This window comes from Ranitomeya imitator, chromosome 1 (genome assembly GCF_032444005.1).
Source record: "Ranitomeya imitator isolate aRanImi1 chromosome 1, aRanImi1.pri, whole genome shotgun sequence".
Classification (NCBI taxonomy): Eukaryota; Metazoa; Chordata; class Amphibia; order Anura; family Dendrobatidae; genus Ranitomeya; species Ranitomeya imitator.
Genome location: NC_091282.1, coordinates 435,396,157 through 435,409,691, shown reverse-complemented (window position 1 = coordinate 435,409,691; position 13,535 = coordinate 435,396,157). Strand labels below are relative to the sequence as shown.

At 42.0% G+C, this 13,535-nt stretch overlaps 1 protein-coding gene across 3 annotated transcripts in view; it reads left to right on the top strand.

The window, feature by feature from the left end:
- Window positions 1-13,535, top strand: part of TJP2 (tight junction protein 2) — a 180,351-nt gene that overhangs the window by 116,169 nt on the left and 50,647 nt on the right. For all 3 annotated transcript variants that reach the window (XM_069763654.1, XM_069763665.1, XM_069763643.1), the window contains 4 exons: window positions 22-622; window positions 3,376-3,479; window positions 6,078-6,231; window positions 8,501-8,606. In XM_069763654.1, the coding sequence (XP_069619755.1) occupies window positions 22-622; window positions 3,376-3,479; window positions 6,078-6,231; window positions 8,501-8,606 (965 nt within the window). The remainder of the gene's footprint in view (window positions 1-21; window positions 623-3,375; window positions 3,480-6,077; window positions 6,232-8,500; window positions 8,607-13,535) is intronic.

Sequence of the window (13,535 nt, the reverse complement as noted above, 5' to 3'; positions counted from 1 at the left end):
TTTTTTCTGTTGTGGAAAAAGGTGGTGAAAAGACCTCGTAAAGTGCAGGTATCAGCACTAAGGCAAACTCCATCTCCTGAAGTTGACTCTAGGGTATTTGATATCATGGATGATGATGGACATCTTGATAACAGAAGTGCATACAGCGGTTACAGTGAAAGCTTGCAGAGTGGCATTGGTCGACGCAGTAGAGATTCTAGTCCGGACAGAGGCTATAGCAAGGAGCAAGAAAGAGGTCGCTCATATGACCGAGACCCAGGTCACGATCGTGGAAGGAGTAAAGAACGAAACCTAGATGATGACCGAGAATACAAGAGAGAGAGAAGCCAAGGCAGAAGCATTGACCAAGATTTGAGTGAAGAACGGAAATATAGGAGAGATCGAGGAAAAAGTGTGGACAGGGATGAGTCCTTTGAACGGAGCTACAGTGGAGATTATAGTCCAGATCGAGGTGGTAACCGAAGATCTCAACTCGATTACAGGAGTGAAAAAGAAGTGCTTCCCCATAGTCGGGATAGGCTTCAGTCCCATAGCCCAACTCCTGAACCAGTACGATATTCTGCCCGAAAAGGCCAAGAGAAGCCCACTAGTGTCTTGCTTTCTAAAAAGAAGCAAAGTGAAGGTAGGACTAGTCTGTAAATGACTTGCATATTGTAGCTTGTAGATTATTTCTATTATTTTTTTTTTTTAAATTCGTTTATTATTAACAAAATGGATCATGTTACATAAACATTTGTTTCAAAAAAATTTAAACTTAATAAACAGTACAATGAAAGTATGTATCAACAAGTATATTACAGAGTACTGTCTCATGCATAACAATGTACTCTCAAAACTGTAAAGTAAAGGAGTTAAGTTGCTTGTAACATGTAGAGAAGTGACATTTGAATTGTATTTAACCTTACTTTAACTACTAATACGCCGCAATTACCACTTGTCCTCTGCCCATGTGGCATCCCCACCCAGTACCAAAACCAGTCATACAATGGCTATAGAGTAAGATGGGATGAATTCCATCTACCCCAGATTTTTTCGAATTTTCCCGGACACCCCCTGTTCTGGTATAGTGTACGTTCATACGGGATAATTGAGTTCACGAGGTCAATCCAAGTTCTCCGAGAGGGGCATAGGTTACCCATCCATCGCAGCGCCAGTGCTTTCCTTGCCATAAAAAGGGTCTCTCGCAAGAGGATCACAGTATAATGATCCCAAGTCTCCTCCTCCCACACTCCAAATATACAAAGTAGTGGATCAGGGGGAATAGGGAATGACAACAACAGTGTTAGCAAGGATGTTACCTCTTTCCAATAGTGAGAAGTGACCGGACAACTCCATATCATATGGATAAAATCTGCGTCTGACGAATGACATCGCGGACACTCTGACGTTTGGAATCGGCCCATTTTATGAAGCCGAATCGGAGTTAGATATGTTTGGTGTATTATGTATAGTTGGGTCATCCTGTTGTTAACTGATGGAGATACATTAATTGAAGATTCAAGGACATCATCCCAATCCTCGTCCTGTATATTGGAGAGGAGTCCCCCCCATTTTCCCTTAACAGAATCAAGAATAGATGTAGCTCCCGAAGATAGCAGATAAGTATATAGGGAGGAGATGAGTCCTTGAGGACCCTGAGAATTGAGGATCCCAATCAAAGGCAAGGAGGAGATAGCACGGCCCGCACCTAAATGTCTCATATACGATTGAACAGCTGATCTCAATTACATAGTAACATAGTAACATAGTTAGTAAGGCCGAAAAAAGACATTTGTCCATCCAGTTCAGCCTATATTCCATCATAATAAATACCCAGATCTACGTCCTTCTACAGAACCTAATAATTGTATGATACAATATTGTTCTGCTCCAGGAAGACATCCAGGCCTCTCTTGAACCCCTCGACTGAGTTCGCCATCACCACCTCCTCAGGCAAGCAATTCCAGATTCTCACTGCCCTAACAGTAAAGAATCAATTGAAGATATCGAAAAAATTGGGACCTTGGTATACTATGTTTCGTTTGTAATTGCTCAAAAGACATAAAGATTCCCTCGTTATATAGATCACCTATTGAGGAGACACCATGTGTCACCCAAAAATCAGCGGACGGGTGGTTGGATAGTGCTGGAAAGTAACCATTGTTCCATAGAGGCATCTCCGCTATAATAGCTGTGAATTTAATAGTTTTTTTAATCTGCTTCCAAACTGAGTGCGCCAAACGGAGCAAAGGCAGCAAGCGTGGGACGTTAGTTCTCTCCATCTCTAGAAAGTTTAGTGGGCAATCAATTTGGGCCGAATGAAATAGATGATTCTCGGAGTTGGGAGGTGACCTATCAGGCATCCATTTATTAAGGGCTTTAGCCTGACCGGCCAGGTAATAAAGATAAAAGTCTGGCAACGCCGCCCCTCCACCCCGTTTCTGACCCTGCAACGTAGACAGTTTAAGTTTGGGTCTGGAGTTACCCCATATTTCTATTATTTTGATACAATTATTGGTAAACTACAACTTCCAACAGGAATTTTTTCCATCGATTTTAAAATTGTGACAGCTTTGTGCTTGTTCTACAATGAATAACATGTATATAACGTTCCATAGAAGATGCCTTGACTTCTGTGCATGTATCAGTTTCTTGTATCCATATGACCTACATTAACATTAGACAAATGTATGGTAAAAAAAAAAACTACCGTACCTATTTTTTCAACAAAATATTTTTCTTCTAAAACTTGATTTTAAATTGTCTGGGTGGTATAGTCCATTCCAAGTATCTACTTAAAATATTTTGTAATGTAACTGTTTTCACACTGGATGCTGAGCCCGTGAATAGGCTGATTCCTACTATACTACTATATATATATATACACACACACACACACACACACACACACACACACACACACACACACACACACACACACACACACACACACTAAATATATATATATAATGTGTGTGTGTATATATATATATATATATATATATATATATATATATATATATATATATATATATATATATATATATATATATATATATAGATATATGTAGATATATATATATATATATATAGATATATGTAGATATATATATATATATATATAGATATATATAGATAAAGATATATATATGTAGATATAGATATATAGATATATAGATATAGTGCTCACACTACTATCCACCAATAGTTAGTTGGAGATTGTGAACTACTGTACTAATATAATATATGTGAAGGTGGCGCATTCGTGAATCACCTTTGTCGTGTTGGCGCACACTCTTGGGTTCTTTTCATGTTTTAGGTCTACACCTGACGGGTATTATCAGTGTTAATTTTACTAAGAAATATTTATCCTGTTATGTCTTTTATTTATCACAGAGTATGGATTACGACTGGGTAGCCAAATATTTATTAAAGAGATGACAGATATTGGATTGGCAATGAGAGATGGCAACTTACACGAAGGAGACATTGTTCTTAAGGTGAATAGTTTTATTCTTTTTAGCTCTCTGGTTTACGGATAGTGCCCATATACAGTACCCTCAATGAACGTCTATGTGCGCTCTCATAGTTGTCACAGCTGCCCATGTTTGGAGGAATAACTATAGTTCACTGATGGCTGTCTAAGCTGTAAAACCACCTATGACTCATGCATAAGTACATAAGAAGGGGCATTTACACTGCAAGATAAGTGAATGAGCCGTATAATCAGGCTGTCGATCACCCGTTGACTTGGGTGAAATGAATTTTTATGCAGCATAAAATACATTGCTAGTGGGTAGTATGGTTTTATAGGATTTCCATCCCAGGTAAACTGTAAGCAAGCAGTGCAGCTTGCCGAATACTAACAAAGTATACTGCACACACTGGTAGCATTTGGCTCTGTTGGACTGGTTATCGCGTGACCACAGGTATAAATGTTTTATTGGGAACTGAAAGTTGGCACATTTTGAATTTGCGGTCAATAATGACCACTGAAGCTGGCTATAGAGCCAAATCCTAAGTATTGTATATATTAGACACTGCTAGAACTCAGCAAGTTGCACTGCTTGAAGAAAGTTTTCCCTGGGGCACAAAACACCTTTAACTAGTTCAAGCCGCAGCCCTTTTTTGTTCTTGCATTTCTTTTTTTTTTCGTTCCCCTTCTTCCCAGAGCTTTATCTTTTTTTTTTTTTTTTCAGTCAATATGGCCATTTGAGGGCTTTTTTTTTTTTTTTTTATGGGACGAGTTGTACTTTTGAACGACACCATTGGTTTTACCATGTCTTGTACTAGAAAACGAGAAAAAAATTCCAAGTGCGGTGAAATTACAAAAAAGTGCAACTCCACAACGGTGTTTTGGATTTTTTTTTTTTTTTTTTACCATGTTCACCAAATGCTAAAACTGACCTGCCATTATGATTTTCCAGGTCATTACAAGTTTGTAGATACCAAACATGTATAGGTTGGTTTTTTTATTTAAACGGTGAAAAAGAAATTCCAAAGTTTCCAAGACCCGTAGAGTCTCCATTTTTAGTGATCTGGGGCCGGGTGAGAGTTTATTTTTTTTGCGCGCCGAGCTGACATTTTTATTGATACCATTTTGGTGTGGTTACAATCTTTTGATCACCCATTATTGCATTTTAATGCCTTGATGCAGCAACCAAAAAAATTTAATTATGGTATTTTGACTTTATTTCACTACTCCGTTTACCAATCGGATTAATTCTTTTTATAGCTTGATAGATCGGGCGATCCTGAAAGCAGCGATACATTATTATTTTTTTTTTTGTTTTGTTTTTGAATGGGGAGGTGATTTGAACTTTTATATTTTTTTTCTATTTAATATTTTTAAAAACACTTTTTCTTACTTTTTGCATGCTTCAATGGTCTTCATGGGAGACTAGAAGCTACAGTTGTCTGATCACCTCTGCTATACAAGATGCGATGATCAGATCTCCTGTGCGTAGCATAAATGCTCACTTGCTATGAGTGCTGACCACTGGGCGGCGCTTATAGCCGTCCGGCAACGATAACCATAGGCGGGATTAGTGACGTGCTTCCTGCACGATCACATTAAATACTGCTGTCAGAGATTGACAGCAGCATTTAATGGGTTAACAGCTGTGGGGGGATTGTGATTCCACCCGCGGCTGTTAGAGGCACATGTCAGCTGTTCAAAACAGCTGATATGTGCTGGGAGCGCTGGAGCCCACATCAAAGGGGAGACATGACCTGGGCAGTACATGTATGGTGCATGTCGCAAAGGAATTGATATGTAAAACCACCTATTGAGTCTGGTAATGTGGTGCTTGTGGCAAAAGCTATGTAATGGAAAACTGCAAAATGAGTTGAGTTGTGTGGCCCCGAAATCAAATGCAATGATCCGATGTGTTTAAAAATAGTAAATTCGAACATTCTTACCTGTTGACCCCTGAGCGCGATGACATGTCATTCTTTCGTCATTTGACCGCTGAGTACTGTGATTGGCTGCAGCAGTCATGTGACTGGAACAGCATGTTGTCAGAGGTATGTTCTAATGCAGAATAACAGTTTGATAAGGCTACACAATAAATACTATTGTTCACTATAGATTGCAATAACCTTGGGATTAATAGTTGTCCTCTGTTAGAAAACTTTCTATAGTATGCTGAAATAGTTAGAAAAAGTAAACAAACTTGAGTATAACTCGCCCTTCCCAGGTCCAGTGTGGGCTCTCCATTGATGCCCCTGTTTTTGTTGTTTGGATGCAGTAGTGATGTCTTGTTGACAGCGCTGCAGCCAACCACTGAACTCGGGTGCTTGTGTCGTCTATTGCTGCAGCCTAACAAAGACTGGGACAGCGTTGGAGAGCCAGCGCCGAACCCGAGGAGGGTTAGTATTATTCAGTTTCTGTCTATGGCAGAAAGTTTTCCAACAAAGGAAAACCTCTTTTAGGTAACATGCAATTTCTATTGCTTTTTTTTTTATTCATTTTTACAGTTTCATAGTAAATAAACATGATTAGTATTGCATCTTAATTAAAAAGCACTAAGTGTTAATGGAATATAATTGTTTAGTAATGTCGTTCTCTAACCCTTTACACTCCCTCTTTGCCACAGATAAATGGTACAGTAACAGAAAACATGTCCTTAGGTGATGCCCGGAAACTAATTGAGAGGTCTCGAGGGAAACTGCAATTGGTTGTGCAGAGAGATGCCAGCCAGACACTCATTAATGTTCCGTCCTTGCACGACAGTGACTCCGATATTGGAGGTGAGTATATATAGCACATTTTCTCTTCTGAGCTCTGTTTTTTTTGTTTGTTTTTTGTTTTGCATCCCAAAACACGTAACCACTTAGTGACCAAACAACATTTTTCAAGTCTGACATGACACTTTGTGGCAATAACTCTGGAATGTGTCAATATATCCCAGCAATTGCCACCGGGTGTCAGCTGAGTCTGGCCGCTGACACCCGTCACTCAGTGCCAGGGGTTACCAGCACTTTAACCCCCCTAAATGCTGAGATCACAGCATTTGGAAGGCAGGCTGAGGGAAGGGACCTCCTCTGCCCTCCAATTGCCGACCCCACAATGTCATCGTGGGGGGGCAATCGTTGCCATGGTGACACGATGTCATGATGACGTCCGGGTCACCAGGCTCTAAAACTTGTTTGATCATGATCCGTGCGTGATCTAACAAGTTTGTGTGAGGGCAGACTGTCACTTCTGGTGCATTGCAATGTTTGAGGTGCGATCAGACTTCTGAAAGTGAAAGTCCAATAGTAGGACTAAGTAAAAACGTTAAAAATAAAAAAAAGTAAAAATATTTTATTTAAAAAAATCACAAAATAAAAAAAATACATTTTATATTGTACCCATACAATATTTTTATAAAAAAAACAGTCTGTCTGAATTTGTCTTTTCTGAACCCTTGTTTCTGAAGTACAAGTTGTAGTTACATAAAAAATACAACATAGTGATAGTGTGAAAAAACAAGAACCAGTGTGGACTTAGGGTACCGTCACACTATACGATTTACCTACGATCACGACCAGCGATATGACCTGGCCGTGATCGTAGGTAAATCGTAGTGTGGTCGCTGGGGAGCTGTCACACAGACCGCTCTCCAGCGACCAAGATGCCGAGGTCCCTGGGTAACCAGGGTAAACATCGGGTAACTAAGCGCAGGACCGCGCTTAGTTACCCGATGTTTACCCTGGTTACAAGCGTTAAACTAAAAAAAAACAAACAGCACATACTTACATTCTGGTGTCCGTCAGGTCCCTTGCAGTCTCTGCTTCCCGCACTCAGTGACTGCCGGCCGTAAAGTGAAAGTGAAAGCACAGCCGCTGTGCTCTGCTTTCACTTTACGGCCGGCAGTCACAGTGCTGGAAGCAGACGGCAAGGGACCTGACGGACACCAGAATGTAAGTATGTGCTGTTTGTTTTTTTTTAGTTTAACGCTTGTAACCAGGGTAAACATTGGGTAACTAAGCGCGGTCCTGCGCTTAGTTACCCGATGTTTACCCTGGTTACAAGCGAACGCATCGCTGGATCGCATCGCTAGATCGGTGTCACACACACCGATCTAGCGATGACAGCGGGAGATCCAGCGATGAAAGAAAGTTCTAAACGCTCTGCTACGACGTACGATTCTCAGCAGGATCCCTGATCGCTGCTGCGTGTCAGACACAGCGATATCGTAACGATATCGCTGGAACGTCACGAATCGTACCGTCGTAGCGATCGAAATGTTATAGTGTGACGGTACCCTTAGAGGTTTCCACTATTTTAAAATTGATGCCCAAATCTTAGGATTGGTCAATGCACCACCGCCGATAAGCTGTTAACTGGGTCGGTGGCCGCAGTACTGCTCCATCTGTTTGTAGTGGTCGACACTTAGTACCAGGGCTGTGGAGTCAGTCATTGAGTTGGAATCCATTTTATCTAAGTTGGAGTTGGTTTCAAATGGTTTGAAATATAATAAACGGAGTTCAGCAGGTTGTGCTGTAAGTGTGTTCATAATAATTTGGTAAAGTTATGAAATGTCCTATAAATGTATGTTCTGTTCCTGATCTAAGGATCTTGGCTTTTAGTGGAGATGAATCTGTTCTGCACTTTATGTACATGCTCCGTAGCGAGGCAAGGCTATGGATTCGAAGTCGGAGGTCAATGAAATTGAGGAGTTGGTGATTGGGCTTACTGACTCCACAGCTCTGCTTGGTACTGCACATCTGCCTCCTATTTAAATTAATAGGAGGAGGATATGCAGTACCCTGCGGCATGAGCTACAAGAACACAGAGCAGCTCGGTGAGTACTTCCGGACACCAATAGCAGCTGACCAACGGGTGTCTGACATTGATGACCTTTCCTAAGGATAGGCCATCAATGTAAAAGTAGTGGACAACCTCTTTAAAATTGACAATCGAAGATGGCTATTGTTTTATTTTTTTCATTGACTTGCTTAAAATTTTTTGCTTCATTTTAAAAAGTTATTTACAATCTTCAAATTTAAAAATGTTTTGTGTTTCGTTATACAGATATATCTGAAATCGAATCTAACCGTTCGAGCTCCCCTCAGGATGACAGGAGATTACAGTTTTCGGACTCTCATTCATCCACTGAGAAATTGAAAGAAAAGCCAATGTAAGAGACAAAGCTATAATATATTACATGGAGAATTGGCTATTGTTGTGGAAAGCTCAGATAGACCATTCTGAAAAAAACTCTCTTCCAAGAGATAGTGTATGTGTGGAGAATATATATATATATCTCTCTCTTTCTCTATCTATCTATCTATCTATCTATCTATCTATCTATCTATCTATCTATCTATCTATCTCCTCTATCTCTCTATCTCTATAAAAAAAAAATAAAAAAAATAAAGGCAACACTTAAACAGAATATCAAAATTTCAAACTATCAATCATCACTGTTTGACAATCAATTTCACATGCTATTGTGCAAATGGAATAGACAACAGATGGAGATTATGGGCAATTATCAAGATACACTCAATAAGGCTAGTTTCACACTAGCGTTTCCCTGATGTGCGGAGGGCTGCGGACTTCCTCCGTGAAGCCCCGCCCTCAGCCGCACCTCCGCTTGTAGTTCCGCCTACATTTGCATGCGGCCTGCGTGCCTATATTTAACATTCGGTACGCAGGTCGTGCGGCTGTATGCGGATGGTGCCGCATGCGTCGTTTTGACGATGCGAAAAAAAAAATGCTACGTGGCTGCGTCTCCGCTGGTCGCCGCATCATCAAAACGACGCATACGGCACCATCCGCATACAGCCGCACGACCTGCGTACCTAATGTTAAATATAGGTACGCAGGCCGCATGCGGGCTGCATGCAGATGTAGGCGGAGCTACAAGCGGAGGTGCGGCTGAGGGCGGGGCTTCACGGAGGAAGTCCGCAGCCCTCCGCACATCAGGGAAACGCTAGTGTGAAACTAGCCTAAAGAAGTGGTTCTGCAGGTGGGGACCACAGAGCACATCTCAGTACTAATGCTTTCTGGCTGATGTTTTGGTCATTTTTTAATGTTGGTTGTGCTTTCACACTCGTGGTAGCATGAGACGAATTCTACAACCCACACAAGTGGCTCAGGTAGTGCAGCTCATCCAGGATGGCACATTAATGCGAGCTGTGGCAAGAAGGTTTGCTGTGTCTGTCAGTTTGCGTCCAGAGGCTTGAGGCACTACAAGAAGACAGGCCAGTACACTAGGAGACGTGGAGGGGGCCCGTAGGAGGGCAAAAACCCAGCAGCAGGACCGCTACCTCAGCCTTTGTGCAAGGAGGAACAGGAGGAGCACTGCCAGAGCCCTGCAAAATGACCTCCAGCAGGTCACAAATGTGCATGTGTCTGCACAAACGGTTAGAAACCGACTCCATGAGGATGGTCTGAGTGCCCAACGTACACAGATGGGGGTTGTGCTCACAGCCCAACACCATGCAGGATGCTTAGCATTTGCCACAGAACACCCGGATTGGCAAATTCACCACTGGCACCTTGTGCTCTTCACAGATGAAAGCAGGTTCCCACTGAACACATGTAACAGTCGTGACAGAGTCTGGAGACTCAGTGGAAAGCGATCTGCTGCCTGCAACATCCTTCAGCATGGCCGGTTTGGCAGTGGGTCAGTAATGGTGTGGAGTGGCATTTCTTTGGAGGGCCGCACAGCTCTCCATGTGCTCACCAGAGGAAACCTGACTGCCATTAGGTACCAAGATGAGATCCTCAGAGCCATTGTGACATCATATAATGGTGCGGTTGGCCCTGGGTTCCTCCTAATGCAGGACAATGCCAGACCTCATGTGGCTGGCGTGTGTCAGCAGTTCCTGCAAGATGAAGGCATTGAAACTATGGACTGGCCCTCCTGTTCCCCAGACCTGAATATGATTGAACACATCTGGGACATCATGTCTCTCACCATCCACCAACGTCACGTTGCATCACAGACTGTCCAGGAGTTGGCGGATGCTTTAGTCCAGGTCTGGGAGGGAGGAGATCCCTCAGGAGATCATCCGCCGCCTCATCAGGAGCATGCCCAGGCGTTGTAGGGAGGTCATACAGGCACGTGGAGGCCACACACTACTGAGCATGATTTCCTTGTCTTGAGGAATTTGCATTGAAGTTTGATCAGCCTGTAACTTAATTTTCCACTTTGATTTTGAGCATCATTCCAACTCAAGACCTCCGTGGGATATTAATTGTGACTTACGTTGATAATTTTTAGGTTTTATTGTTCTCCACACATTCCACTATGTAATAAATAAAGAACTGGAACACTTCATTCAGTGATATCTAGGATGTGGGATTTTATTGTGTGTGTGTGTGTATATATATGCGTGTGTGTGTGTGTGTGTGTGTGTGTGTATTCGGGTATTCTAGAATATGCATGTCCCCGTAATATATGGACAATGATGATTCCAGAATTCGCGGCAGACTGTGCCCGTCGCTGATTGGTCGAGGCAACCTTTATGACATCATCGTCGCCATGGCAACCATTATGACATCATCGTCGCTGTGCCCGTTGCTGATTGGTCGAGGCCTGGCGGCCTCGACCAATCAGAGAGCCGGGATTTCCAGGACAGACAGACAGACGGAAAAACCCTTAGACAATTATATATATATACATATATATATTGTGTATGTGTATATATATATGTATGTGTGTGTGTATGTGTGTGTATATATATATATATATATACACACACACACACACACACACACACACACACACACACACACACACACACACACACACACACATATATATATATATACATACACAGTGGGGCAAAACAGTATTTAGTCAGTCAGCAATAGTGCAAGTTCCACCACTTAAAAAGATGAGAGGCGTCTGTAATTTACATCATAGGTAGACCTCAACTATGGGAGACAAACTGAGAAAAAAAAATCCAGAAAATCACATTGTCTGTTTTTTTAACATTTTATTTGCATATTATGGTGGAAAATAAGTATTTGGTCAGAAACAAAATTTCATCTCAATACTTTGTAATATATCCTTTGTTGGCAATGACAGAGGTCAAACGTTTTCTGTAAGTCTTCACAAGGTTGCCACACACTGTTGTTGGTATGTTGGCCCATTCCTCCATGCAGATCTCCTCTAGAGCAGTGATGTTTTTGGCTTTTCGCTTGGCAACACGGACTTTCAACTCCCTCCAAAGGTTTTCTATAGGGTTGAGATCTGGAGACTGGCTAGGCCACTCCAGGACCTTGAAATGCTTCTTACGAAGCCACTCCTTCGTTGCCCTGGCGGTGTGCTTTGGATCATTGTCATGTTGAAAGACCCAGCCACGTTTCATCTTCAATGCCCTTGCTGATGGAAGGAGGTTTGCACTCAAAATCTCACGATACATGGCCCCATTCATTCTTTCATGTACCCGGATCAGTCGTCCTGGCCCCTTTGCAGAGAAACAGCCCCAAAGCATGATGTTTCCACCACCATGCTTTACAGTAGGTATGGTGTTTGATGGATGCAACTCAGTATTCTTTTTCCTCCAAACACGACAAGTTGTGTTTCTACCAAACAGTTCCAGTTTGGTTTCATCAGACCATAGGACATTCTCCCAAAACTCCTCTGGATCATCCAAATGCTCTCTAGCAAACTTCAGACGGGCCCGGACATGTACTGGCTTAAGCAGTGGGACACGTCTGGCACTGCAGGATCTGAGTCCATGGTGGCGTAGTGTGTTACTTATGGTAGGCCTTGTTACATTGGTCCCAGCTCTCTGCAGTTCATTCACTAGGTCCCCCCGCGTGGTTCTGGGATTTTTGCTCACCGTTCTTGTGATCATTCTGACCCCACGGGGTGGGATTTTGCGTGGAGCCCCAGATCGAGGGAGATTATCAGTGGTCTTGTATGTCTTCCATTTTCTAATTATTGCTCCCACTGTTGATTTCTTCACTCCAAGCTGGTTGACTATTGCAGATTCAGTCTTCCCAGCCTGGTGCAGGGCTACAATTTTGTTTCTGGTGTCCTTTGACAGCTCTTTGGTCTTCAACATAGTGGAGTTTGGAGTCAGACTGTTTGAGGGTGTGCACATGTGTCTTTTTATACTGATAACAAGTTTAAACAGGTGCCATTACTACAGGTAATGAGTGGAGGAAAGAGGAGACTCTTAAAGAAGAAGTTACAGGTCTGTGAGAGCCAGAAATCTTGATTGTTTGTTTCTGACCAAATACTTATTTTCCACCATAATATGCAAATAAAATGATAAAAAAACAGACAATGTGATTTTCTGGATTTTTTTTTTCTCAGTTTGTCTCCCATAGTTGAGGTCTACCTATGATGTAAATTACAGACGCCTCTCATCTTTTTAAGTGGTGGAACTTGCACTATTGCTGACTGACTAAATACTTTTTTGCCCCACTGTATATATATTTTGCAGTTTTGAATAGTACTATTCATGTTCCTATTCATAGTAACATAGTAACATAGTTAGTAAGGCCGAAAAAAAGACATTTGTCCATCCAGTTCAGCCTATATTCCATCATAATAAATCCCCAGATCTACGTCCTTCTACAGAACCTAATAATTGTATGATACAATATTGTTCTGCTCCAGGAAGACATCCAGGCCTCTCTTGAACCCCTCGACTGAGTTCGCCATCACCACCTCCTCAGGCAAGCAATTCCAGATTCTCACTGCCCTAACAGTAAAGAATCCTCTTCTATGTTGGTGGAAAAACCTTCTCTCCTCCAGACGCAAAGAATGCCCCCTTGTGCCCGTCACCTTCCTTGGTATAAACAGATCCTCAGCGAGATATTTGTATTGTCCCCTTATATACTTATACATGGTTATTAGATCGCCCCTCAGTCGTCTTTTTTCTAGACTAAATAATCCTAATTTCGCTAATCTATCTGGGTATTGTAGTTCTCCCATCCCCTTTATTAATTTTGTTGCCCTCCTTTGTACTCTCTCTAGTTCCATTATATCCTTCCTGAGCACCGGTGCCCAAAACTGGACACAGTACTCCATGTGCGGTCTAACTAGGGATTTGTACAGAGGCAGTATAATGCTCTCATCATGTGTATCCAGACCTCT